Source organism: Barbus barbus, assembly GCF_936440315.1.
Source record: "Barbus barbus genome assembly, chromosome: 2".
NCBI lineage: Eukaryota > Metazoa > Chordata > Actinopteri > Cypriniformes > Cyprinidae > Barbus > Barbus barbus.
The window spans coordinates 6,640,111-6,661,871 of record NC_136730.1 but is presented as its reverse complement, the minus strand read 5'-3'; the positions used below and the strand labels follow the sequence as shown (position 1 = coordinate 6,661,871).

General features: G+C 41.3%; 1 protein-coding gene across 1 annotated transcript in view; it reads left to right on the top strand.

Moving 5' to 3' along the window:
- The window catches only part of LOC306883352 (fibroblast growth factor 11-like), a gene marked incomplete at both ends in the record, with an annotated part of 54,134 nt that overhangs the window by 14,116 nt on the left and 18,257 nt on the right, over window positions 1-21,761 (top strand). Inside the window, one exon of the mRNA XM_079438542.1 lies at window positions 17,865-17,975. Coding sequence (XP_079294668.1) covers window positions 17,865-17,975 — 111 coding nt within the window. The remainder of the gene's footprint in view (window positions 1-17,864; window positions 17,976-21,761) is intronic.

Genomic DNA, 21,761 nt, shown 5'->3' with positions numbered 1-21,761 from the left:
CCCCCTGAGTTCTGATTGTGCTGACTCAACACACATTCACTTATAATTCAGACTCCTGTCACAGACTGATTCGCAGAGGTTGGGATTTCGTCTTAATTGCATTGTGGGGCCCCCTGCGACGGTTCTGAGGATGGGCAGGGCCGCTCTGTGCTTTCAGGGACTCCCTCATCAGCAGAAAAAGTGATGGGCGGTACGATGGGAAGGGAGGGGGAAGTGTGGTGCGGTCGGGACCGAAGTGTCTCTGCGGGAGAACAAAGTGTAATTAAAAGACTCTTAATGGATCTATTAATGAATGAAACATCCAGGAAGCCATCTGAGTGTGTCTGTGTGTGTGCACTCAGCATCTGCTAACACCACTTCAATTTCATATGGTTTCTGCGTGGATGAATACGCAAGAGTACATTCTCCAACGCTATTACAGCTTCCTTCATTTTTGCCTTACGCTAACAGTTAAAATCCAATTAACACATAGCACGCCTCACTATTCAGAAACATGATTTGTGAAGCTTCGTGGGAGTTTAAAAATCTTGAGTCACCCCTTTTCACATCTGTTTGGCTTTATCGTACAGTTTTTCTTGGAGAAGTTATGGAGTGTTGTGGTAAGCAATATTGTTTCATAGGTTTATGTCAATTTTCTGTTCCTTATAATTCAGACTGAAGAATTATGTTATTAGTGAAACACTTGTCACACTTTAGTTTGGGAACCAGTTCTCACTATTGACTACACCTTTTGCCTCGATAAACTCCTAATTAATAGTTAGTAAGGTAGTTGTTAAGTTTACTGTAGGTATAGGGTAGGATTAAGGGATATAAAATATTGTCATGCAGAATAAGCCATTAATATGTAGTTTATAAGAATTAATAAACAGCCAATATGCTAGTATTATGCATGCTAATAAGCAACCATTTAGTGAGAATAGTGAGAATTGGTCCCTAAACTAAAGTGTTACCAAACACTGACATTAAATGCTGCTAAATAGCATTGAACATTCTTTATGTATATACAGTGAGTCTAGTCATCCTCTTTACAAATAATTATTTGGATTTACACTTATACATATTAATTTACTCAATATTATAAAATTATAAAATATTACATATTCGTTCTTCTGATGTCAGCGAGTTCACGGATGTAGCATTGAGCTTTATAAACACGCTAACCGAGCAAGCTACAGAAACGATAACTATAAGGACATTCTCCAATCAGAAACCGTGGGTGGACAGAACAATCCGTGCTGCGGTTAACACACGCACTGCCGCTTGAGGCTCTTCTGACCGGGAATATGAGCGAGTACAAAGCATCGTGCTATGCGTCTCTGCTGACCAGCGCGTCAGGCAGAGCAGCGATGATCCTGTAATCACCGTGTCGGAGGATGAGGTTCGGAGGGCGCTAAAGAAAGTGAACGTCAGGAAAGCAGCCGGACCTGATGGGATAAATATGTAAATTTCATTTATATAAATGAAATATAAATGACCTTTTTACTGCAGGTCACACTGCCATTGTTCCTAATATGTTCTTAAGCTTTGATTTGCCATATAAATGACAGTCGAGGGAGGAAGTGAAAGAAAGTGTATTTGTGTGTGCTTATGGAGGGGTTTGTCAGGGTTCTTGGCACAGCAGATACTAGAGAGAGACCCAGATGCAGAATTATCAAGGGAGTGACATTTATTGACAAGATTGAAATAAACAGGGCTGAAGTGAGTCCAAACAATAGAAAAGGGCAGTCCGCTGGAAAACAGGAGGATGACCGAAGTCAGACCTGGACCAAGCTAGGCTAGAGAGCAAAGGAGATAGAGCAACACCAGTCAATGATATCAATGGAGATCAGGCAGCAGCTTGGGTAACCAGTGATTGACACTTAGAGCTGTAGTGAACCCAGTCCAATCAGTTAACCAGTTCTTGAGAACAGCAGCCAGGGCTTGATACTTTGAGCTGTAGTGAAACCAGTCCAGTCAGATAGCCAGGTCTTGAGAACGGCAGCCCGGGGGAATCAGGACACAGAACAGGAACAAACACTAAACAAGACAAGACAAAATAACAAGCAACAAAATAAAACATCTATGACTACATGCTATGACTAAAAAGGAAAAACCAAAATCAAACTGCTGAGAGCAAATAAATCAAAAGAAAGAACCAAAAAGCAAATTCCAGGAATCTAACTGGAATATAAACTGGCTAAGACGAAAATCAAAATAAAGAAAAGAAGCCAAACTAGAGGCTAACGAAAACTAGAACAAAATTAAAAAACAGGAACTAGACTAGAGCAAAATAACAAAAGCAAAGGAATCTTGATAAACCTCAAGAGAACCAATGCAAAGCTAGACAGATAAGGAGAGCAAAAAACAACACTACTCAATACGACTAGTAGACTGACAATAAATTCTCTTTCACACAAGGAACGCACGCAACGAACCAGCAGAGACATGAGGGAAAGGAGTACAATATAAAGGAGCAGAGCACATGAGGATCAGGTGGACACAATCACGTAAACGAGGACTAGACAAGGACTAAACAAGGGGGCGTGACCATGGGAAACAGGGAGGTTGGACCAGAGGAGCATGTGGCAAACACAAACAGAGACAGAGCCATGTGCTCAGACACAAAACAAACAAAGAAACATTGAACAGGGACAAGACAGACAAGACTGTCAGGGCAGAATCCTGACAGTACCCTCCCCCCAACGGACGCCTCCAGGCGTCCACACCCGGCAAAGGGGGCACAAACTGGGAGGGCCGGCTGGGAAGGAAACCTTGAGTTCCAGGACAACCGGAAAACATAGGAGGTGGGACTGGGGAGGAAAATACTCCAGGGAAAGAGTTTGTGGCCCTCCATGGAGTTGTCGGCTTAACGAACTCGTAAGGCCTTGGTGACAGGGAGGGTGGGATGGGGACCTTGTTGGTGGTCCTTCTGGAGACATGGACTTGTTTCGCTGGTGGAGTCTTGAAAATGGCCTTAGTGGTCTCGGTCTCCGGGGCCAACTCTTGACTGGTGAAAGACCCTGGGACAAACTCAGGGGCCATGACTGCTCTGATAGGGAGGGTGAACCCTTGGGGAAGAGGCTCAGAAGGCACAAAAACGGTCTCAGGTACTGACTTGGACGCACTCCCCAGAACTTCAGGGACAGACACTGGACTTGACTCAGGTGTACTTCCCTGGGCTGCACTGACAGGGTCAGGGACTGACTGGGGATAGCTTTCCTGGGCTACTCCGAAGAACTCTGGATACTCCTGGGCTGGAGTACACCCTGGAGGTTGTGAGGCCTGGACCGGAACTGTGGCTGAGAGTACTGGCTGCTCAGGATTGGCCTGTGTGGTAATGACAGCGAGCTGCTCAGGGATGGCCTCCATGGCCATTGCAGGAAGGGTTTCTGAAAGCATCAGATGACAAACAAGATTGGTTTCTGTGGACACAACAGGATTGGCTCGCTGTTCTGAGGTAGCCTCCATGGCCATAACAGGCAGGGTGAGATGCTCTGGAATGGCCTCCATGGCCAGGTCAAGAACAGTCTCAGTTGAAGCAGCAGTGCCCACCTTGGACGAAATAGGTCCCATAAATTCAGACGGTGCAGTCTCAGGTTCCTTTAACACAGACTTAGCTGGTGAAGTAGGCGGCTTAGGGGTTGGTTCCGGGCTGTATACCTCTGGAACCACAGAAAACAGGACCAACTGAGTCGAATCCTCCTGGACCACAGGATTAGGGACCTCTTGAATCAGACTCTCCTGACTCTGGTCGTCCTGGACCAATGTGCTTGGGACCTCTGGAAGAGCATTTGACTGCACAATGTGTGCCCTCCTTTTAGGTCTTGGAGGGCTCAAAGGAGCATGATTGGCCACTTTTGGCATGCCTGCAACCCTCTCAAACAACTCAGGGACGACTGAAGATACCTTGACCCGAACTGGGAGGATTTGAACAGACTTAGACTCTAGGATAACTTGGGTGGACTCAACGGACTCAGGGATGACTGGTGTAAACTCGACAGGCTCTGGACTGGCAGGAGCAGACTCGACCGGCTCTGGACTGGCAGGAGCAGACTCGACCGGCTCTGGACTGGCAGGAGCAGACTCTGAAGACTCTCTGGTAGATGCAGCAACTCGAGCCGCCCGCTTTCTTCTGTTCCTTCGTTTCTCAGTAGGAGTCAGATGATGATCGTGGACTTGACTCAAAGGAGGAAGGAGGGCAGGGTGGTCACTGCAGACATCCTCAGGAGGGTTAAGGATCTGCCAGTCTTTACGGTGATGCACATAAAGGGAGAAGTCCCAAAAACTCAAAACATGCAATTGCTCCATCTCCCATCGTGGCAGAGGGTCATCCAGAGCGAGGTTGAAGACCTCCTTCAGGACTGCATCATCATATTTTAGGCCCCTAGCCATGGTCCAAAAGAACTGAGCAAAGCCCCGTGGATCCATGCCCTCCTGACGAAGCAATGACACTGCCCGTTGGAGCGCCAGTCTCCCTTCTGCAGTGGCAGGTGGAACAATTTTAAGACTCATTCTGCTGGGTCTGGTGATGGCTGGTTCGTTCTGTCAGGGTTCTTGGCACAGCAGATACTAGAGAGAGACCCAGATGCAGAATTATCAAGGGAGTGACATTTATTGACAAGATTGAAATAAACAGGGCTGAAGTGAGTCCAAACAATAGAAAAGGGCAGTCCGCTGGAAAACAGGAGGATGACCGAAGTCAGACCTGGACCAAGCTAGGCTAGAGAGCAAAGGAGATAGAGCAACACCAGTCAATGATATCAATGGAGATCAGGCAGCAGCTTGGGTAACCAGTGATTGACACTTAGAGCTGTAGTGAACCCAGTCCAATCAGTTAACCAGTTCTTGAGAACAGCAGCCAGGGCTTGATACTTTGAGCTGTAGTGAAACCAGTCCAGTCAGATAGCCAGGTCTTGAGAACGGCAGCCCGGGGGAATCAGGACACAGAACAGGAACAAACACTAAACAAGACAAGACAAAATAACAAGCAACAAAATAAAACATCTATGACTACATGCTATGACTAAAAAGGAAAAACCAAAATCAAACTGCTGAGAGCAAATAAATCAAAAGAAAGAACCAAAAAGCAAATTCCAGGAATCTAACTGGAATATAAACTGGCTAAGACGAAAATCAAAATAAAGAAAAGAAGCCAAACTAGAGGCTAACGAAAACTAGAACAAAATTAAAAAACAGGAACTAGACTAGAGCAAAATAACAAAAGCAAAGGAATCTTGATAAACCTCAAGAGAACCAATGCAAAGCTAGACAGATAAGGAGAGCAAAAAACAACACTACTCAATACGACTAGTAGACTGACAATAAATTCTCTTTCACACAAGGAACGCACGCAACGAACCAGCAGAGACATGAGGGAAAGGAGTACAATATAAAGGAGCAGAGCACATGAGGATCAGGTGGACACAATCACGTAAACGAGGACTAGACAAGGACTAAACAAGGGGGCGTGACCATGGGAAACAGGGAGGTTGGACCAGAGGAGCATGTGGCAAACACAAACAGAGACAGAGCCATGTGCTCAGACACAAAACAAACAAAGAAACATTGAACAGGGACAAGACAGACAAGACTGTCAGGGCAGAATCCTGACAGGGGTTAACATAGTGTGTCACTGCCCTGTGTAGGGAAGCAATTTTGGCATTGACAATCAAGTGAAAAAATTAATAAAGCTTTAGGTCAAATAAATGGTGATGGGGGAGATAAAAGGTGTCCCTTACATTCATAGATTTTTAAACCACTTCATTTTATTTGGTTAAATTGATAAGAACATTGAGATTATATCTTGAATTAGATTTGTTTGTATTATCCCTTTGGCAAATAGTTTTATATGAAATGAAAGAGAAATTAAATTAAATGAAATAGAAAACTTTTGTAAAACTATAAACATCTATACTGTCACTTTTGGTCAATTTAAGGCATCCTTGCTAAATAAAATAAAATAAAAATATAAAAAAAATAAAAATCACACCGTTTCTGTTTGATTCTTATTTGAGGGATTGTAATACTGGCTCTATAGCACTAATGGTGGCATATTAGTTTGGATTTTATTTTATTGGACTGGTGTGACAGCTGTGCAGGACACCACTCTGTACAGTATATTGATTAGAAAGAAAAATAATTCTTAATATAACCCATTTGAATGTATTTTAATGACTGGTTAGAGGTGGGTTTAGAGTGAATAAATCAGATTTTTAGGAGATGAACAACAAGAGGGTCTGTTTATTCCTATGATAAAAATACTGTACAAACTAAAGCTAAATAAAAGTCTTCACTTCTAAATTATCTTGAAGAACAAGGGCATGTTGTTAATATTATTGAAAATCAACCTTTCTCCCACTTTTTTTCTTTCACTGAAATATAACTTTTTTACCCACACTAACTAAATCCTCTGGGATAAAGTCAGGCAATTAGTTGTGTTTGTTCCAGAATTCCAAGACTGTAATTATTTCATTGATAAGCCTCATTATATACAGTCAGGAGCCAGCCTTTAAGAAGGTGCCAGGCATTTTCTAAGGGGGTTTCCAGATCCCCTCAAGGATACACTTAAGGAAAGCCCTTCCCCGTGTAGTCTGGAGAGATTTGTGTGTGGAATACCTGGCAACCCAGATTCCGCATTACCGCAGTGAATCGATGCAAACGTGGCACCAATGAATGAATCACCTTTGAGGAGAGTGTGAATGAGAGTGAGAGATAGAGGATGGTGGTCACAGGGGGAAACCTCTGCAAGTGTGTGTGTGTGTGTGTGTGTGTGTGTGTGTCTGCAGTCTCTGCAGGGTGTGTTCTCATCATGTCTAAATGAGAACTAGTAGTGTGCATAAAAGCAATGCCGACGCATCACAATGTTAAACATGAATCAAGTCTTCATTTGATAACAGATTAATCAAGAGTGATCCAATTTAGCAATTATGTCCTACCTTCTCCCATATCACACACATATATTACTGTATGTCATCTATAGCATTGCAGCTTGTATTAAAGATTGATTTTATTCAGAGATAGATTTGAGTGCGTGCAAATGTCAGTTTTTGTTGATTTCGCTCTATTGCATCAGCATGTTCATGTTTATAAGACATAATTGCTCATTTAGTCTACATTTTTTGTATTAAATTATGTAATATGTCATATCAATGACTTGATTGCTTCAGCCCACTAGTTCAAACGCTTTGTAGTACATCACAATTGTGTTTCTGATGTCAGATTTTGTGTTAGTTGCAATGAATGAACTCATTGTGGCTGAACAAATGAGTGAAAAGCGGGATAAGGTGTGTTGTTTTCAGGCTGGGACCTAAGAGAAGAATAAGGAACAGATTAGTTTAATTAAGGAGTATTGACTCATGAGATGTATGGTGTGTAAGATATGATTACAGACTGACCTACAGTGAGAAAGGAAAAGATCAAGATGAGCAGATGACCTCAGGGAGAAAAGTACAAGGAGAGTGAAAAGATATTTTAAAGATAGGGTATTTTTTAAAAGTATTAAATTGATCAAATATGACAACTATTGACATTTTAACATTAAATTATGGATACACATACATACATACATAGTTGAGTTGTGATTGAGTTTCTTCTGCAGTGATGGTTGTCCAGTGCAGGTGAAGTGGCAGGAGGGGGCCAGAACTCTTTGGGTCTCCTGTTGCCGTGGTGATGCCAGCTGCTTGGGATGATGTCATCGCATTCTGACATCTCCGGCTGCCTGCCCAGCATGTCGTGAGCAAGTCCTAATTTAGAACGTCAGAAGTAATCCATACACATAATCATTAGAGCGGAACATTTTGCACAACTAAACTCTAAAGCTACAACACGTATGCACACTTCTTGCTCAGCACACCTATGTGAAGAATAATCTGTATAATTTAAATTGTATCTGGAGGGTTTGAGATGTGCTCTCTCGTGCTTTACCATGGTAATTCAGTAAACAACCACCTAGAAACTCCCCCAGAACTCCAAGAAAAAGTGGACAGTCTCACAAAAGTGACGTCTCCTTACTTTATGCAAATTATATAATGGAATGTTCCCTTAACATACAGTATTGCTTAAAAATAGACGTTTTTAATGTTCAGGGTACATTCATCAATATGCGAACATAACCAAAACATTATTAAAACATTCTTTTGTTGGCTGGGTGCATGCATTCAGAAAATGTAAAATCTAGTCTTAAAACTGACATTTGTAAGTGTTTATCCCTGGATTAGAGGCAAGACATGTTAGTCAACCTGAAATAGTATTGCTGCATGTGAATGAAGGACAGAGTAAATGAAAGTGAAGGGAGGAACAAATACGCAGGCCGGCTGTTTTCTTGCTTTATGACTTCTGACATCACCGCCAGCAAGAGAGAGAGAGAGCGGGAGTGGCAGATATGAAGAAGAACACCTGATTAGCATTGTGTTCATGTCCCACTGCCGTGACTCTGAATGGCTGCGAGAGAGCAAAAGAACATGGGCAAGAAGGGAGGAGAAGGACAGAGCGAGGGAAAGAGCCAGCTCAGCACTTTCCAGAGGCCAGAGCAGAGGAAAGAAGAGAGGCTGGTGGACCTGGGAAGAGAAAGAAAGCAGACAGGGACACACACGCACTTCTCACGGGCTAATTGCTTCCCTCTCTTTTCATCTCTCTCTCTATTTGCCGACTCTTTGGGTGAGGTTAATACAGCAGGATGGCAGTGTCAGGAACAACTGTTGTTCTATAGGTAAACTCTGTCTCAGTCTCTATGTCTGTGTCTCGGAGGTTAACAATAGAACAATACCTCATGACAGAATAGAGCAAGACTCCTTACAACAGACCAACTGGGCTTGAAAGGTAAAATAGGCATATATATGATTGTGTGTGTGTGTGTGTGTGTGTATACACACAAATATATATTGTTTCTTTAATATTATAACTGTAAAATCCAGTTTTCATACTATAAATTACAATAAAATTAATTTGTACAATAGCATTTAAAACATTATATTTACTTTTTTGTGTTTGTTCATAAACTGTAGATTAGGAGTACTCTCTTAAAGGGACTGCTCCTAATCTCAGTTTTGTTACCTGTAGAAAAGACATCTGTCCACAGAAGCAATCAGTCAATCAGATTCCAAACTCTCCACCATGGCCAAGACCAAAGAGCTGTTCAAGGATGGCAGGGACAAGATTGTAGATATACACAAAGCTGGAATGGCCAAACACACGGCCAAGGCAACAAAGGAGTGGCTCAGGAAAAGGCACATTAAGGTCCTGGAGTGGCCTAGCCAGTCTGCAGACCTTAATCCAATAGATAATCTGTGGAGGGAGCTGAAGGTTTGAGTTACCAAACGTCAGCCTTGAAAACCTTAATGACTTGGAGAGAATCTGCAAAGAAGAGTGGGACAAAGTCTTTCCTGAGATGTGTGCAAACCTGGTGGCCAACTAAAAGAAACGTCTGACCTCTGTGATTGCCAATAAGGGTTTTGCCCCCAAGTTTTGCGAAGGGGTCAAATACTTATTTGACTCATTAAAATGCAAATAAATTTATAACTTTTTTTAAATGCGTTTTTCTGGATTTTTTTGTTGTTATTCTGTCTCTCACAGTTAAAATAAACCTATGAGATTACTGAAATGAGAATACTGAAATATTTTGCATATATATTGAAATAGAAAATTGCTTTAAATTGCAATAATATTTCACAATAATACAGTTTTTACTCTATTTTTATTAAATAAATGCAGTCTCGGTGAGCATAAGAGACAAACATACACAAAAAGTTACACAAGCAACCGAGTGCTGGTGTGTAAACCTTCTGTAGCATCTCCAGAAATGTATAAAGCACAAGTGGTGCAAGTGCAGATGGAGATATCTGGGTTGTTGTGTCCTGAGGTCAATGTTCAGTGAGCCTTTTACCTCTGAATAAATTGAAAGAGAGATGAAAAGATACCTGGATTAGTTTAGTTAAGCCCTGTTCCCACTGGCAGTGATTTTATCACTGGAGGTCGCCAAGTCGCTGTTGGTCACTAGTTTGTTTTTGTGGAGTTGGATGGATGCCCAAACATGATTGGTGGGCTGTGTAACGAAAATGTTGAAAATTTGATGGCAAAGAAGAAAAAGGATAAGATTGTATTTTGAAATTACTAAAAATTCAATCGGGGCATAAATACAGAAGTGCATAATGCATGAATGTAACTAATATCAACAATCTCTGACACAGATTTCCACACATTTTTTAAATCTACTACTCCATGTAGACAGAGGCAAATTATTAAGAATGTAATCAGAGTAATAAGTAATAAGTAAAAAGTAATATTTGCTTTTCTGCTTTAAATATTAACAGTATCATTCATCATCATCATATTTCTTTCTTTCTTTCTTTCTTTCTTTCTTTCTTTCTTTCTTTCTTTCTTTCTTTCTTTCTTTCTTTCTCTTTTTCAGTGATGTCTTATCTTTTCCTTTCATCTCTTTCTTTTGTTATTCTCACTATGTTCTCTGGTGGCAGCTGCTTTTCTTCTCCATCTCTCCCCTTCCCTGCATTCTGTCATCCTGCTATCAGCAGGCCTCAGACATGTCCCAACTCATTTAGACACAAATCATTAAGCTTTACAGAGGAAAAAGTGCCCATTAGTCTGACTTTAATTAATCCCAAACTGCACATTCCTGTCTGTTGTGACCTCTGTGTGTGTATGTATGTGGCTGTTTTTGTTGACATTCCCCTGCATTGACATCCATTGACAGAAAGACTAATAGATAGAATGAATGAACAATGGAATCTCACAATGGATGGATGGATAGATGGAGATAGATATGGATGAATGATGGATAGAGATGGATGCCTGGAAAAAAACAGTACAATGATCTAACAATGGATGGATAGAAGGAGATGGATTTAAATGGATGGAGATAATTATACAATGATCTAACAATGGATGATGGATGGATGGATGATGGATGGATGGGGGAAGATTTGAATGGATGGATGGAAATAGAAAGATAATATGATCTAACCATGATAGAGAGATAGAGATAGAAGGATGGGTAGTTGATCAACAGTTAATAGATAGATTTTAATGGATAGATAGAATATGATACAATGATCTAATGTCAGATAGATAGATAGATAGATAGATAGATAGATAGATAGATAGATAGATAGATAGATAGATAGATAGATAGATAGATAGATAGATAGATAGATAGATAGATAGATAGATAGATAGATAGATAGATAGATGTTGTTTGGTGAGAAATGTAAGAGTTGTTCCCAGGGCAAGTGATTGATTGTCCAGCTAAATATTGCCATTACAGCCTTGGCTAGCTCTGCCCCGCCCCCCTTCATTACTCACAGTCACATTAGGCCGCAGGGAGCGTCCACTGTAATTTTATGCACTTTAGCCCAATACGTCCTCTGAATATGAAGCATGCACTTGTACGCTTCCACTCCTGTTAGCTCGGCACAGACAATATTGTGCTTGACAAGTATGTTTTTGTAATTTATGCAAAACAAGAAGTAGTCTGCAGGTTTTTAATATGAAGAGGCAGTTGAGAGGAATCAGAATTATGTTTATAAGATGATCTGATTTATGTGCTTTTAGTTTTGTTGAATTTGAACTGAATTTGTTGTACATTAAAATAGATTCTGGCCGTTATACAGTAGTATACAGTTAGTTCTGCATTGCACATTTGTACAGTGGAAATTTTAACTCTTAATAGGATTTCTTACAAAGTAATTTTTTCTAGCATTGAAATGTGCAATAACTACCATTCAAAGATTTGGGATTTTAAAAAATGTTTTGGAAAGAAGTCATGCTCACCAAGGCTAAAATGTCATTTATTCATGTGATTAATATTAATAATATTATGAATATTCCTGTGAATTATTCCCGACTGTCACGTGATCGTTCAGAAATCATTCTAACATGCTTATTTGGTGCTCAAGAAACATTTCTTATTTTTCTCAGTGTTGTAGTTGTCACGGTTTGGTTTCAGTTTAGTTCTGTTTGTCCTTATTTGGTCGGTTTCCTGTCATTAGTTAATCATCGTTTAGTCCTTTTACCTGTTTTGTGTTAATCATTGCTCATTAGTTTGGCTTCTATATAAGCCTTCAGTTCTGTTGTTTCCTTTGTCGTGTCTTAAAGTTATGTTTATGCGGTTATCTCTGTTGTTGAATACGTTCGTACCATTAAAGAACCTTATCACTCTGAATCCCTCATCTTCCTGCCTCCTACTGCAGCAACGCGTAACAGAAGACACGACCAACAAAGGGTATGGATGAACGTACACAGTTCATTTTAATGGCTCACGCCACCAAGGAGCCGCTTGATTTTGCACGGGCTTTCGTACCGCTCGCCCTCTCCAGCTCCCTCGAGGGTGACAAAGCCCGTGCCACCACCCGCGGCTAAATAAATGTCGCCGTCTGTGACCACCGCAAGTTCGCCCTCCATGGCCAGCCCAAGCCCGCCGGCAGAATATATGGCAGAAGCGCCTCGCAAGTACTCTCCTTCGTCTCCGCTGGTCCCGTCCAGCCTTCCTGCCTCTCCTATGTCTCCACTGGTTCCGTCCAGCTCCGCGATCTCAAGTGTCCGTGTCTCCAGAGCGCCCTCAAGTGTCCGCGCTTCCAGAGCGCCCTCCTATGTCTCCGCTGGTCCCGTCCAGCTTCGTGCCTCCAGAGTGCCCTCAAGTGTCCGCACCTCCAGAGCACCCTCCTATGTCTCTGCTGGTCCCATCCAGCTCCGCGCCTCCAGAGTGCCCTCAAGTGTCCGTGCCTCCAGAGCGCCCTCAAGTGTCTGCGCCTCCAGAGCGCCCTGAAGTGTCCGTGCCTCCAGAGTGCCCTCAAGTGTCCGTGCCTCCAGAGCACCCTCAAGTGTCCGCGCCTCCAGAGTGCCCTCAAGTGTCTGCGCCTCCAGAGCGCCCTGAAGTGTCCGTGCCTCCAGAGCGCCCCCAAGAGTCCGCGCTTCCAGAGTGCCCTCAAGTGTCTGCGCCTCCAGAGCGACCTGAAGTGTCCGTGCCTCCAGAGCGCCCCCAAGAGTCCGCGCTTCCAGAGCGCCCCCAAGTGACCGCGCCGTCAGAGCACCCTCTAGTGCCCGCTCCTCCAGAGCGCCCCACAGAGCCCGCTCCTCCAGAGCGCCTCACAGAACCTGTTCCTCCTCAATGGCTCCCAGAGGGGAACTTCCCCAAGAAAATGTTGGGGGGGGGTTCCATATACCCTCTGCCTGTGTGGCTGGACCTAGAGCCAAGTCCACAGAACCCCTTGAGCCACCTTGGCCTGCCAAAAAAATTAGGCCATGGCCCCCCGAGTCCCCGGATCTGCCATGGCCATCCAAGTTCCCAGATCCGCCATGGCTGTCCAAGCTCCCAGATCCGCCATGGCCTCCCGAGTCTCCAATGCCGCCATGGCCTCCAGAGTCTCCTGTCCCGCCATGGCCTCCCAAGTCTCCTGATCCGCCCTGGAGGCTTCCCTTGTCTCCTCCCTGTCCTCCCTTTTTATGTTTATAACACTGTAAAAGCCTTTATTGTAACTGGTCAATTTAATACATTCTTACTGAATATAAGTATTAATTTGGTAACACTTTATTTCACCAAATGTTTCTGTAACGGGGCGAAAAAGACGTGAGACGTGCGGATCCAATTGTAAGCTTTTATTTATAAACATAGTCAATAAACAGGCAGTGTCAAACAACGGCAAACAGGTATGGTACGGGCAAGACACAGAGCAATCCTAGGGCTAGCAAGAGTCGACGATTGGCGAACAATATCCAACAGGGCAAGGCAGAGAGATAATCTAGGTATACGAGCAGTAGTCCAAGAGGTGTGCAAACAGAGTCCAAATGGCAAGGCAAAGGGGTAAATACAGGAAACACGGGCAAGAATCAAAACACTAGAAAAACACATAAGGCAAGACTATGACAACAAAGTGGGTTCTGTATCGCAGCTAAAACTAGGAGAGTTATAAATGCAGAACAATACTAGAACTAAACAGAAAAACCCAGAATGGCTCAGTAAGGCAGCTAACACTAGGGGAGTGATAAACGCAATACAATACTCGGCAGAGAGGAAGAGGAAGTCCATGGTTATGTAGGGTGTGTGATCAGTGCAATCAGCTGTGTGTCGTCAGTGCAATGGATGATAGGAATTGTAGTCTGAGGTGGCGTGCAACAGTTAGTGTGGTGCAAGAGTCCATGTGGTGAGTGAGTGACCTCTGGTGGTGAGTTAGCGGAAGTTCATAGACCAGATTCATGACAGTTACACGTGACATGTATTTACTATTATAAAAACAATAAATTCTGTATAATGACATGCAAGTAAGCCAAAACCAAACCACAATCCTAACCCTAACTATATAGTAAATACATGTATTTAATTAATATTACTCAGTACTTAAATGTATAATTACACTGTAACAATGGCACCTTAAAATAAAGTGTAACCATTCATTTCTTAAAAAAAAAAAAGACTGAAACTGTAAGTACTGATGAAATGGCATTTATTAAAGTCAGAACAAAAAAAACAGACATTTTATTTCTCAAAGAAAGTCAGAGAAAGTAAATGATCATCACGAACACATGGTAAGTGGATTTCAAGAAAAAAAAGATTTTTGAAAATCTATGATATGACCCCTTTAATGTGCTCACATGCTGGATAATAAATGTAGTCTTATTTATGTTTGTATCTCTCTTCGTCTCTCTTCTCCCCTCTCCCTTTCTTGCTCCGAATGAAATATGGCAGTGGAGGAGCCAGACTTTTGTTGGGATCTGTTGTGCCTGAAAGCTTTATCGATGCTTTGCGTGAAGTATGAGAGTCTTCCTCTTTTATTTAGCATGTGAATGTCTTCCAATAAAATAACCGTGTCATAACTTCTGCCCACTCTCTTGTTCTCCCTCTGTAACACTCGTTCACTTTTCTCTCCCCCTCGGGAAGGCGACGACTCCATCTCCAGCTGATTGGTTGATTTATGGTGTTATTCAGGGAGATGCAAAACCACATAACTCACCCTGACGGGGCTTATAGGAGAGATAGCGAGGCATAGAGAGGGAAAGGAGATCTCTAACCAGGTGATGTCCCTGGTGGGCCAATGTGTCTGTGTAACTTTTGTTGAAGCCTGGGCTCTTGGCAGACTGGCATCCCTGAGCGCACGCACTCAAACGCACATCAATATCACCCATCAGGAGTGCCCTTCATACCCTCTGTCCCCGGAGATGGGTTTTATGGGTATGCAGTGCAAACTGAAGACAGAGAGGGCTTGTGTATCAGCGCCGCTCTGTGTGTGGCTTTCAAAGCGTGTCACGGCAGCGCTACTAAAGAGGCTGACAAAGACAGATCTGCGGGGAATTTCCTACACAACCCGAATCAACCGAGTCGGAGGAGATGAAGGAAATGTGCCTTATCGCGGCAGAATATGTGGGTTTAATCTGTGAATATCGTTATTTGCAGCCTCTTTGCTTTGTGTGGAGCCTTTAATGCAAAAGTGCACACATATTTCTTTCGCGGCTTCTGTGAGCGGTGATTTGTCTGTGGACTGTGGCGGTGGCAGCCAGACACTGTGCCATGTAGCTGAATGTTAAAACTGTAGTTTGGCCCCTCAGGGTCTCACCTTCAGAACTGATCAATGGACACTAGCAAATAGAGGCCTGCAGAGAGAAAGACCAAACTATTTCTGCAGTGTTTTACATAGAGGGAGTGCTGAGAGGAAATGGGAGAGGCACACAAAGTGAGCATTTGGGGAAAAAAGAGTGACAAAAAGAAAAAGAGATCACTAAAAGATTGGGGTTGGTAAGATTTTTCTTACGCTCACCATGCAAGGCTGCATTTATTTGATCAAAAATATAATAAAAACAGTAATATTGTGAAATATTACTACAATTTATAATAACTATTTTCTATTTAAATACATTCTAAAATGTCATGGCAAAGCTTAATTTTCTTTTTTAAATAGTTTTCTAATATATTATTATATTAGAAAACTATGGCTCTAGGCTCTGGACGGCTGCTGCAACAATAGACATTTTACCTGTCATCTGTGCTTTTAATGGGATCGCTTAATATTTAAAGAGCAGCCTGTGTTTACACTTAAAATCCACCTTAAAAAAGCTGTGTGTTATTTTTGTAGAAGTTTTGTTGAAGGTAATTAGATAACACCATTTGTTACATTTAATATGCCTTTGCCTTTACTTTATTCACTTCAGATTTTCAGACACAATGCACTTTTAAGTTATTATTATTAATAATATTAAAAATATGATTTCTATAAATGTGCCAGTTTAGTTACTATAAGTCATTAAGCAACTGTATGCACACCCATAGCGGTTGGTCTCCTACATAGTAAAGCATGTGATTTTAATATACATGCTTTAGCATAGTGACATCTCATAATATTCCTGTTCCATTACTTGTGTGTCCTAACACAAGTGTCCTACTTGTGTTGTTTTACACAGATATCCAGCAGACTGCTAGCCCACATCCCTTATTAGCTGTTATAGTTCATTTGATTATCTATCACCTTCCTTCTCCTTCAAAAACCCATAAAACCAGAAGATATTTTATTTGGTCTTTTTGATTTTTAGTAACTTTTCTAAAGCAGAGGAAAGAGCCCTCTCTTAGCAGATAGCCCAACATTCCCATTAAAAAATTACTATGGAAGTACCATGATACAGTGGGATCAGGCACCATGGTACTTTGATATGTTGTATACTGTCACGGGTCGTGGTTGTAGAAATATCGCACGAAGACAAAGTAAACATAAGGATTCTTTAATGAGCTTCAACACACGTAGACCATACAAAATAACGTTAATCCAAGACAAAGGAACATACAGAAACTGAACGCTTATAAAGACAGGGAAACCAAGGAGTAAAGATATGATTAATTAACAGAGGCGATCTGAATGAATGAGGATTAACTAATGAGAACAGGAAGTAAACCAAATAAGGACAAACTCAAGGAATTCAAACACGTGACATATACCGTGGTACTGAATGATTATTACCATATTGTACCATAATATTTAAAGGGATAGTTCACACACACATACACAGAAAATAATTTACTCACCCTTGTCGTTCCAAATTTGTATGAGTTTCCTGCTTTTGCAGAACACAAAATAAGCTATTTTGACTTCCACTGATTTGTATGGTCAAAAATATAATGGAAGTCAATGGGAATCTAAACTGTTTTTCTTCAAAATATCTTCTTTTGTGTTCCACAGAAAGAAAAAAAATCACACAGGTTTAAAACGACATGAGGGTGAGTAAACAATGACATAATTCATTTTGGGGTGGACAATCACTTCAAGGTACTTATTTGTCAGTTGGATACAGTTTTATGCAATACATTTGAACAAGTCCTCTGTTTTGCATCTCTTTCTAGAATGAGTTTAGATAATGTTATTGTAGTTCACTGAACTCTTTTGTGTAGTTTGTTTTGTTGGTGCTGTACGCTCTGAGAAGAAAAGGAGATGAAAGTTTTTGTTCCAGTTATTACATCGCAGTCCATTGTCCAGTACAGACAGAAACAACTTCTTATCTTCCTCCTGGCGCTAGCAACGCCAAGGTCATGGGTTCGATTCCCAGGGAAAGCAAGAGCTGATAAAATGTAAAAACTGTAACTTGAATGCAATGTAAGTCGCTTTGGATAAAAGCGTCTCCTAAATGCATAAATGTAAATGTAATGTGCTTTGTAAAGATGGATGCTTGTATTTGAGTTTGTTATGGCTGACACAGTACGAGTCTTTTGAGGTAAGCTGTGAAATTAAAGATTTATTGACTGGTTTATGCTTGTTAGTGTGTCTGTGTCTTTCTTAATTCAGTCATCCTGATATAACCTTCACTGTTGTAGCACCAGCATGTATTCTTGATGCGTTGAGATTTCCTTTTCTAGCATAGGCACAACGTGTCTAATGAAATGTTATCTCTCTTTTTTTCAGAGCCTCAGCTAAAAGGTATCGTCACACGTCTGTATTGTCGGCATGGCTTCTACCTGCAAATGTTACCCGATGGCACCTTGGACGGCACAAAGGACGAAAACAGCTCCTTCTGTAAGTGTGTGCTCAGAGATATGTGGGGGTGTGTGTCTGTGCGTGTGCTCAAATCTTTTTTGAACACATGTTTTAAGAGCTTTAAAAAATCCTGTTAACCTTACCTGAACTCACTATCACATTACAACCCACAGATTATAATGGGAAACAAACATGAAAGTGTGGCAGGTCTCTCTCTCTGCCTGTGTCTATTCCTGTGGTGTATAATGCCTTGCCCTCCTCACAGGAGTATAAACCAGCATCCACATCAGCCAGATATGTGCAATGTCCTCTTCACAGCATGTTCAGGAGATAATTTTTGTTCAGAGGTTGCTCTATCATAGCCCAGGAGACCTAATGGAGACCAGGCTTGGGCAATCATTCTATCTATCTATCTATCTATCTATCTATCTATCTATCTATCTATCTATCTATCTATCTATCTATCTATCTATCTATCTATCTATCTATCTATCTATCTATCTATCTATCTATCTATCTATCTATCTATCTATCTATCTGTCTGTCTGTCTGTGTTGTCTGTCTGTCTATGACGGGGTGGAAGAATCACGCGACAAGGAGAGCTCAAATAAATACCCCGGAGAGTGGATTTATTAACAAACAGTGGGTTCAGAGTGAAGAGTGGCTTGCTGAGGTGGTCCGGTGCTCTCTGTGCGTGATCTCCTTGGTGCGGTGAATCGGTGCTGTGCTCGTGCAGAAAATCTATCTATATGTCTGTCTGTCTGTCTGTCTGTCTGTCATTCTATCTATCATTCTATCTATCTATCTGTCTGTGTTGTCTGTCTGTCTGTCCATATGGCTTTTTTTTCCAAAACTTTCTAAGGCATTTTTAAGAAAATAATTAACACTATCTTGAAAAAAATATTTCTTGGAATTTCAGTTATTTCAATTCTACCTTATCTGCGAATTTGAATTGAAGGTCTGAATTCAAAATCATTTCAAATGCAGGAACATCTCTGACATTTGATAGCAGTTTTGGCATCTTGGAAAATCTGAGCAGAGTTAAAGATATTTTTGAGATCTCTTCTGAAACTCCAGAAGAAGTACATGTGAGATGACTTGGCTCTTTTTCTCATAAGAAAATGTGAGAGGCATCAGCAAAAGGTCTCAGTTTGCTCTTTGTTTGATTTCATTGCTGCAGAAGAGAATAATATATTAATGATATCTCATCTGCTGCTTTTCATTTCCTAATGTACCTAATGTTGCGGTCCTAATGTACAGTATGGGCTCTCCTAAAATACGCAGCACTCTCCTCATAAACTACATGTTCCCCTCTTGAGACGCGTTTCTGAACACAGCCAAACAGATGCCCTGTAATGTCTTTTTAATATGGGAACGTAATAAACAAAACAAAACAGTCAAATCCCACAAGGTTTTTCCACTTTTTATTGCAGACGTCTTGAAATCCTTCCAGAGGCAAAACTGTTATGTCAGTCGATAAAAGGATTTTCGTAAGTGTTTCTATCCATAAATCTTGCATAAAAGTCATTGAACAGTGCCTTATCGGCCAATTCGGTGCAGGTGAGGTGTGTGTCAGATATTGTGTAAGTGTGTGTTCGCTGTAGTGGGTTTGACAGAAGGGGACCATCTGGGAACAGCTGTGTGGTTTGTGTTGGAGACAGTGCGAAAGTTAAATAACTTTTTTATAGAGCTACTTAAAAGGTGAAAGAAGAAGAAAGCAAGCGGCAGAGCTGTATGATTGCTGTCTAGAATTTATGGTTGTTATATACGGATTGTGCACTGAGGTGAGAGAAAGGTGAAATTGCTATGTTAACTGACGTACAGTTTGCTTTGCTTCCTGAATTTAGGACTGAACCCGTCCTGGAGAAAGGTTGTGTGTGGGTCAGGATTTGTCTACATTAAGACATAGCCATCGCTAGACCTTATTTAGAGAGGCTACATACCTGCTTTTAAGCTCATACCTAAAGGGATTCACAAATGAATTTTCTGTTAACATTTACTCGTCCTCACGTCGTTGCTTGTATAACTTTCTTCTATGGAACATAAAAGTAGGTGGGTTTTGAAGAATGTTTGAGCATTTTTTGGTCCATTGAGTAAAAGTCAGTGGGTGCAAATTACCATTTAATATTACTGGCTAACATTGTATGGAAAAAATGAAACATTCTTTACCGTTTTTACAATTGCTAGGACACATTTCTCAAAACTTAGGCCTTTTGGAAATTAAATTTCAAACCAAGCAAAGGTTTGAAAAAGTGACTTAAATATTGAGACATGTGGCTTTGTGATTTTGTAAAAAAAAGAAAAAAGTTTTTTCAAGGTTTTATGTTCCATTTAGCATTTGACCCCATTGATTTTCAGTGTATGGAAAAAAAAACACCAAAACATTCTTCACAATATCTTCTTTCATTTTCCACAGAAGAACGAAGATTCATAGAGCTTTAGAACAACATGAGTGTGAGTAAACAATGATAGAACTTCTTCAAAGCATAATGTATCAGTACCATCTTGGTTATCAGTTGTTATTAAAGATTTTTTTTATTCTATGAGCCAATATTGAACAATTTTGTGTTCTCTAAAGAACCTTTCAGCGAACAGTTCTTAAAAGAACTCTTTTTTTCTTAGTGTGAAGAACATTTTGTGCAATTGAAAGGTTCCGTGTTAAAGCTACTTATTTTTAAAAGTTAACATTTAATTGTGCATGTTCATTCCTCTATTTTGCAGTGGGTGTTCACATTTGCTGTGTAACAGGATCAAGAAAGAGTAGAATTGACAGACCTCTGCAACACACATCCATCTCTCTCTCTTCTTCTCTCTGTCTGTCTCTTTGACTGAGGTCAGATGTTAGAGGTGTGCCCTCTCATTAGCAGTGAGGGGTCTTGATGAAGCTGCTCTTTATGCACCACACTGCGGCGTATGCTAATCAGTCCCAAAAACTGCCAAATCAGCACGGAGAGAGAATAAATAATTAACATGCTCTGATTCATATCTGGAACCCCTCTGTTCTAATGATATACAACTCCATCATTAAACAGACAAACAACTTTCATGCTCTGATCCATCCTGATATACTCCTTTGGAAACTTCCATGGTTGGTTAGCATGTAAAGCAACAGTTTATTTAGTGATGAGACAGTCCAGCTCAAGAGCACCATGGAGAAACTCTCTAGTTTGTGTCTCACATATTCCCATCATGCACCTCTGTGATCTTTATACTAGCCTCAAAACCAGGCCTGGCCTGAAAGCCTTTGTAAAAACTCAGTTTGCATGAATTAGCTCCTGCAACATGCTCAGTAATTGTGAATAAGGTGAACAAGGTTAGTAATCTCTGTGATCCTTTCTCTCTTCGGAATGTGGGTTCATGTTCATGTTCTCCGGTTCACCTGCTTTAAGATACAGAATAACATTTTTCTTTAATTTATTCAAGCAAACTTTGTAGTTCTACACATATTAGCACCCGGTCCCCAGATGGCACAGTGCTTGTCCCGGCAGTTCCCAGCAAAGCCAAAAGAACAGCTGCTATGGCAGTGATAGGTGTTCCATCACAGAGCGTCTGCCCCCTTGGAGGGAAGGGTACGCAGCCTGATGGACTGGCACTCCTGCTTTCATTTTCATCTTCATTTGAACCACAAGTTGATTATGTAATGTCTTAATGAGCAAAACGGGAGAGGAATGATGAGACGCTTGCTCTGTGTGTGTGTGTGTGTGTATGTGTGTGTGTGTGCGTGTGTGTGTGTGCTCTCCTCACCTTCAGCCAATGAACATCTTGAGCTGATCGTGCATTTCACCCTTGCTCAAATACTTACACTTGAAAAGATAAAGAGAGAGA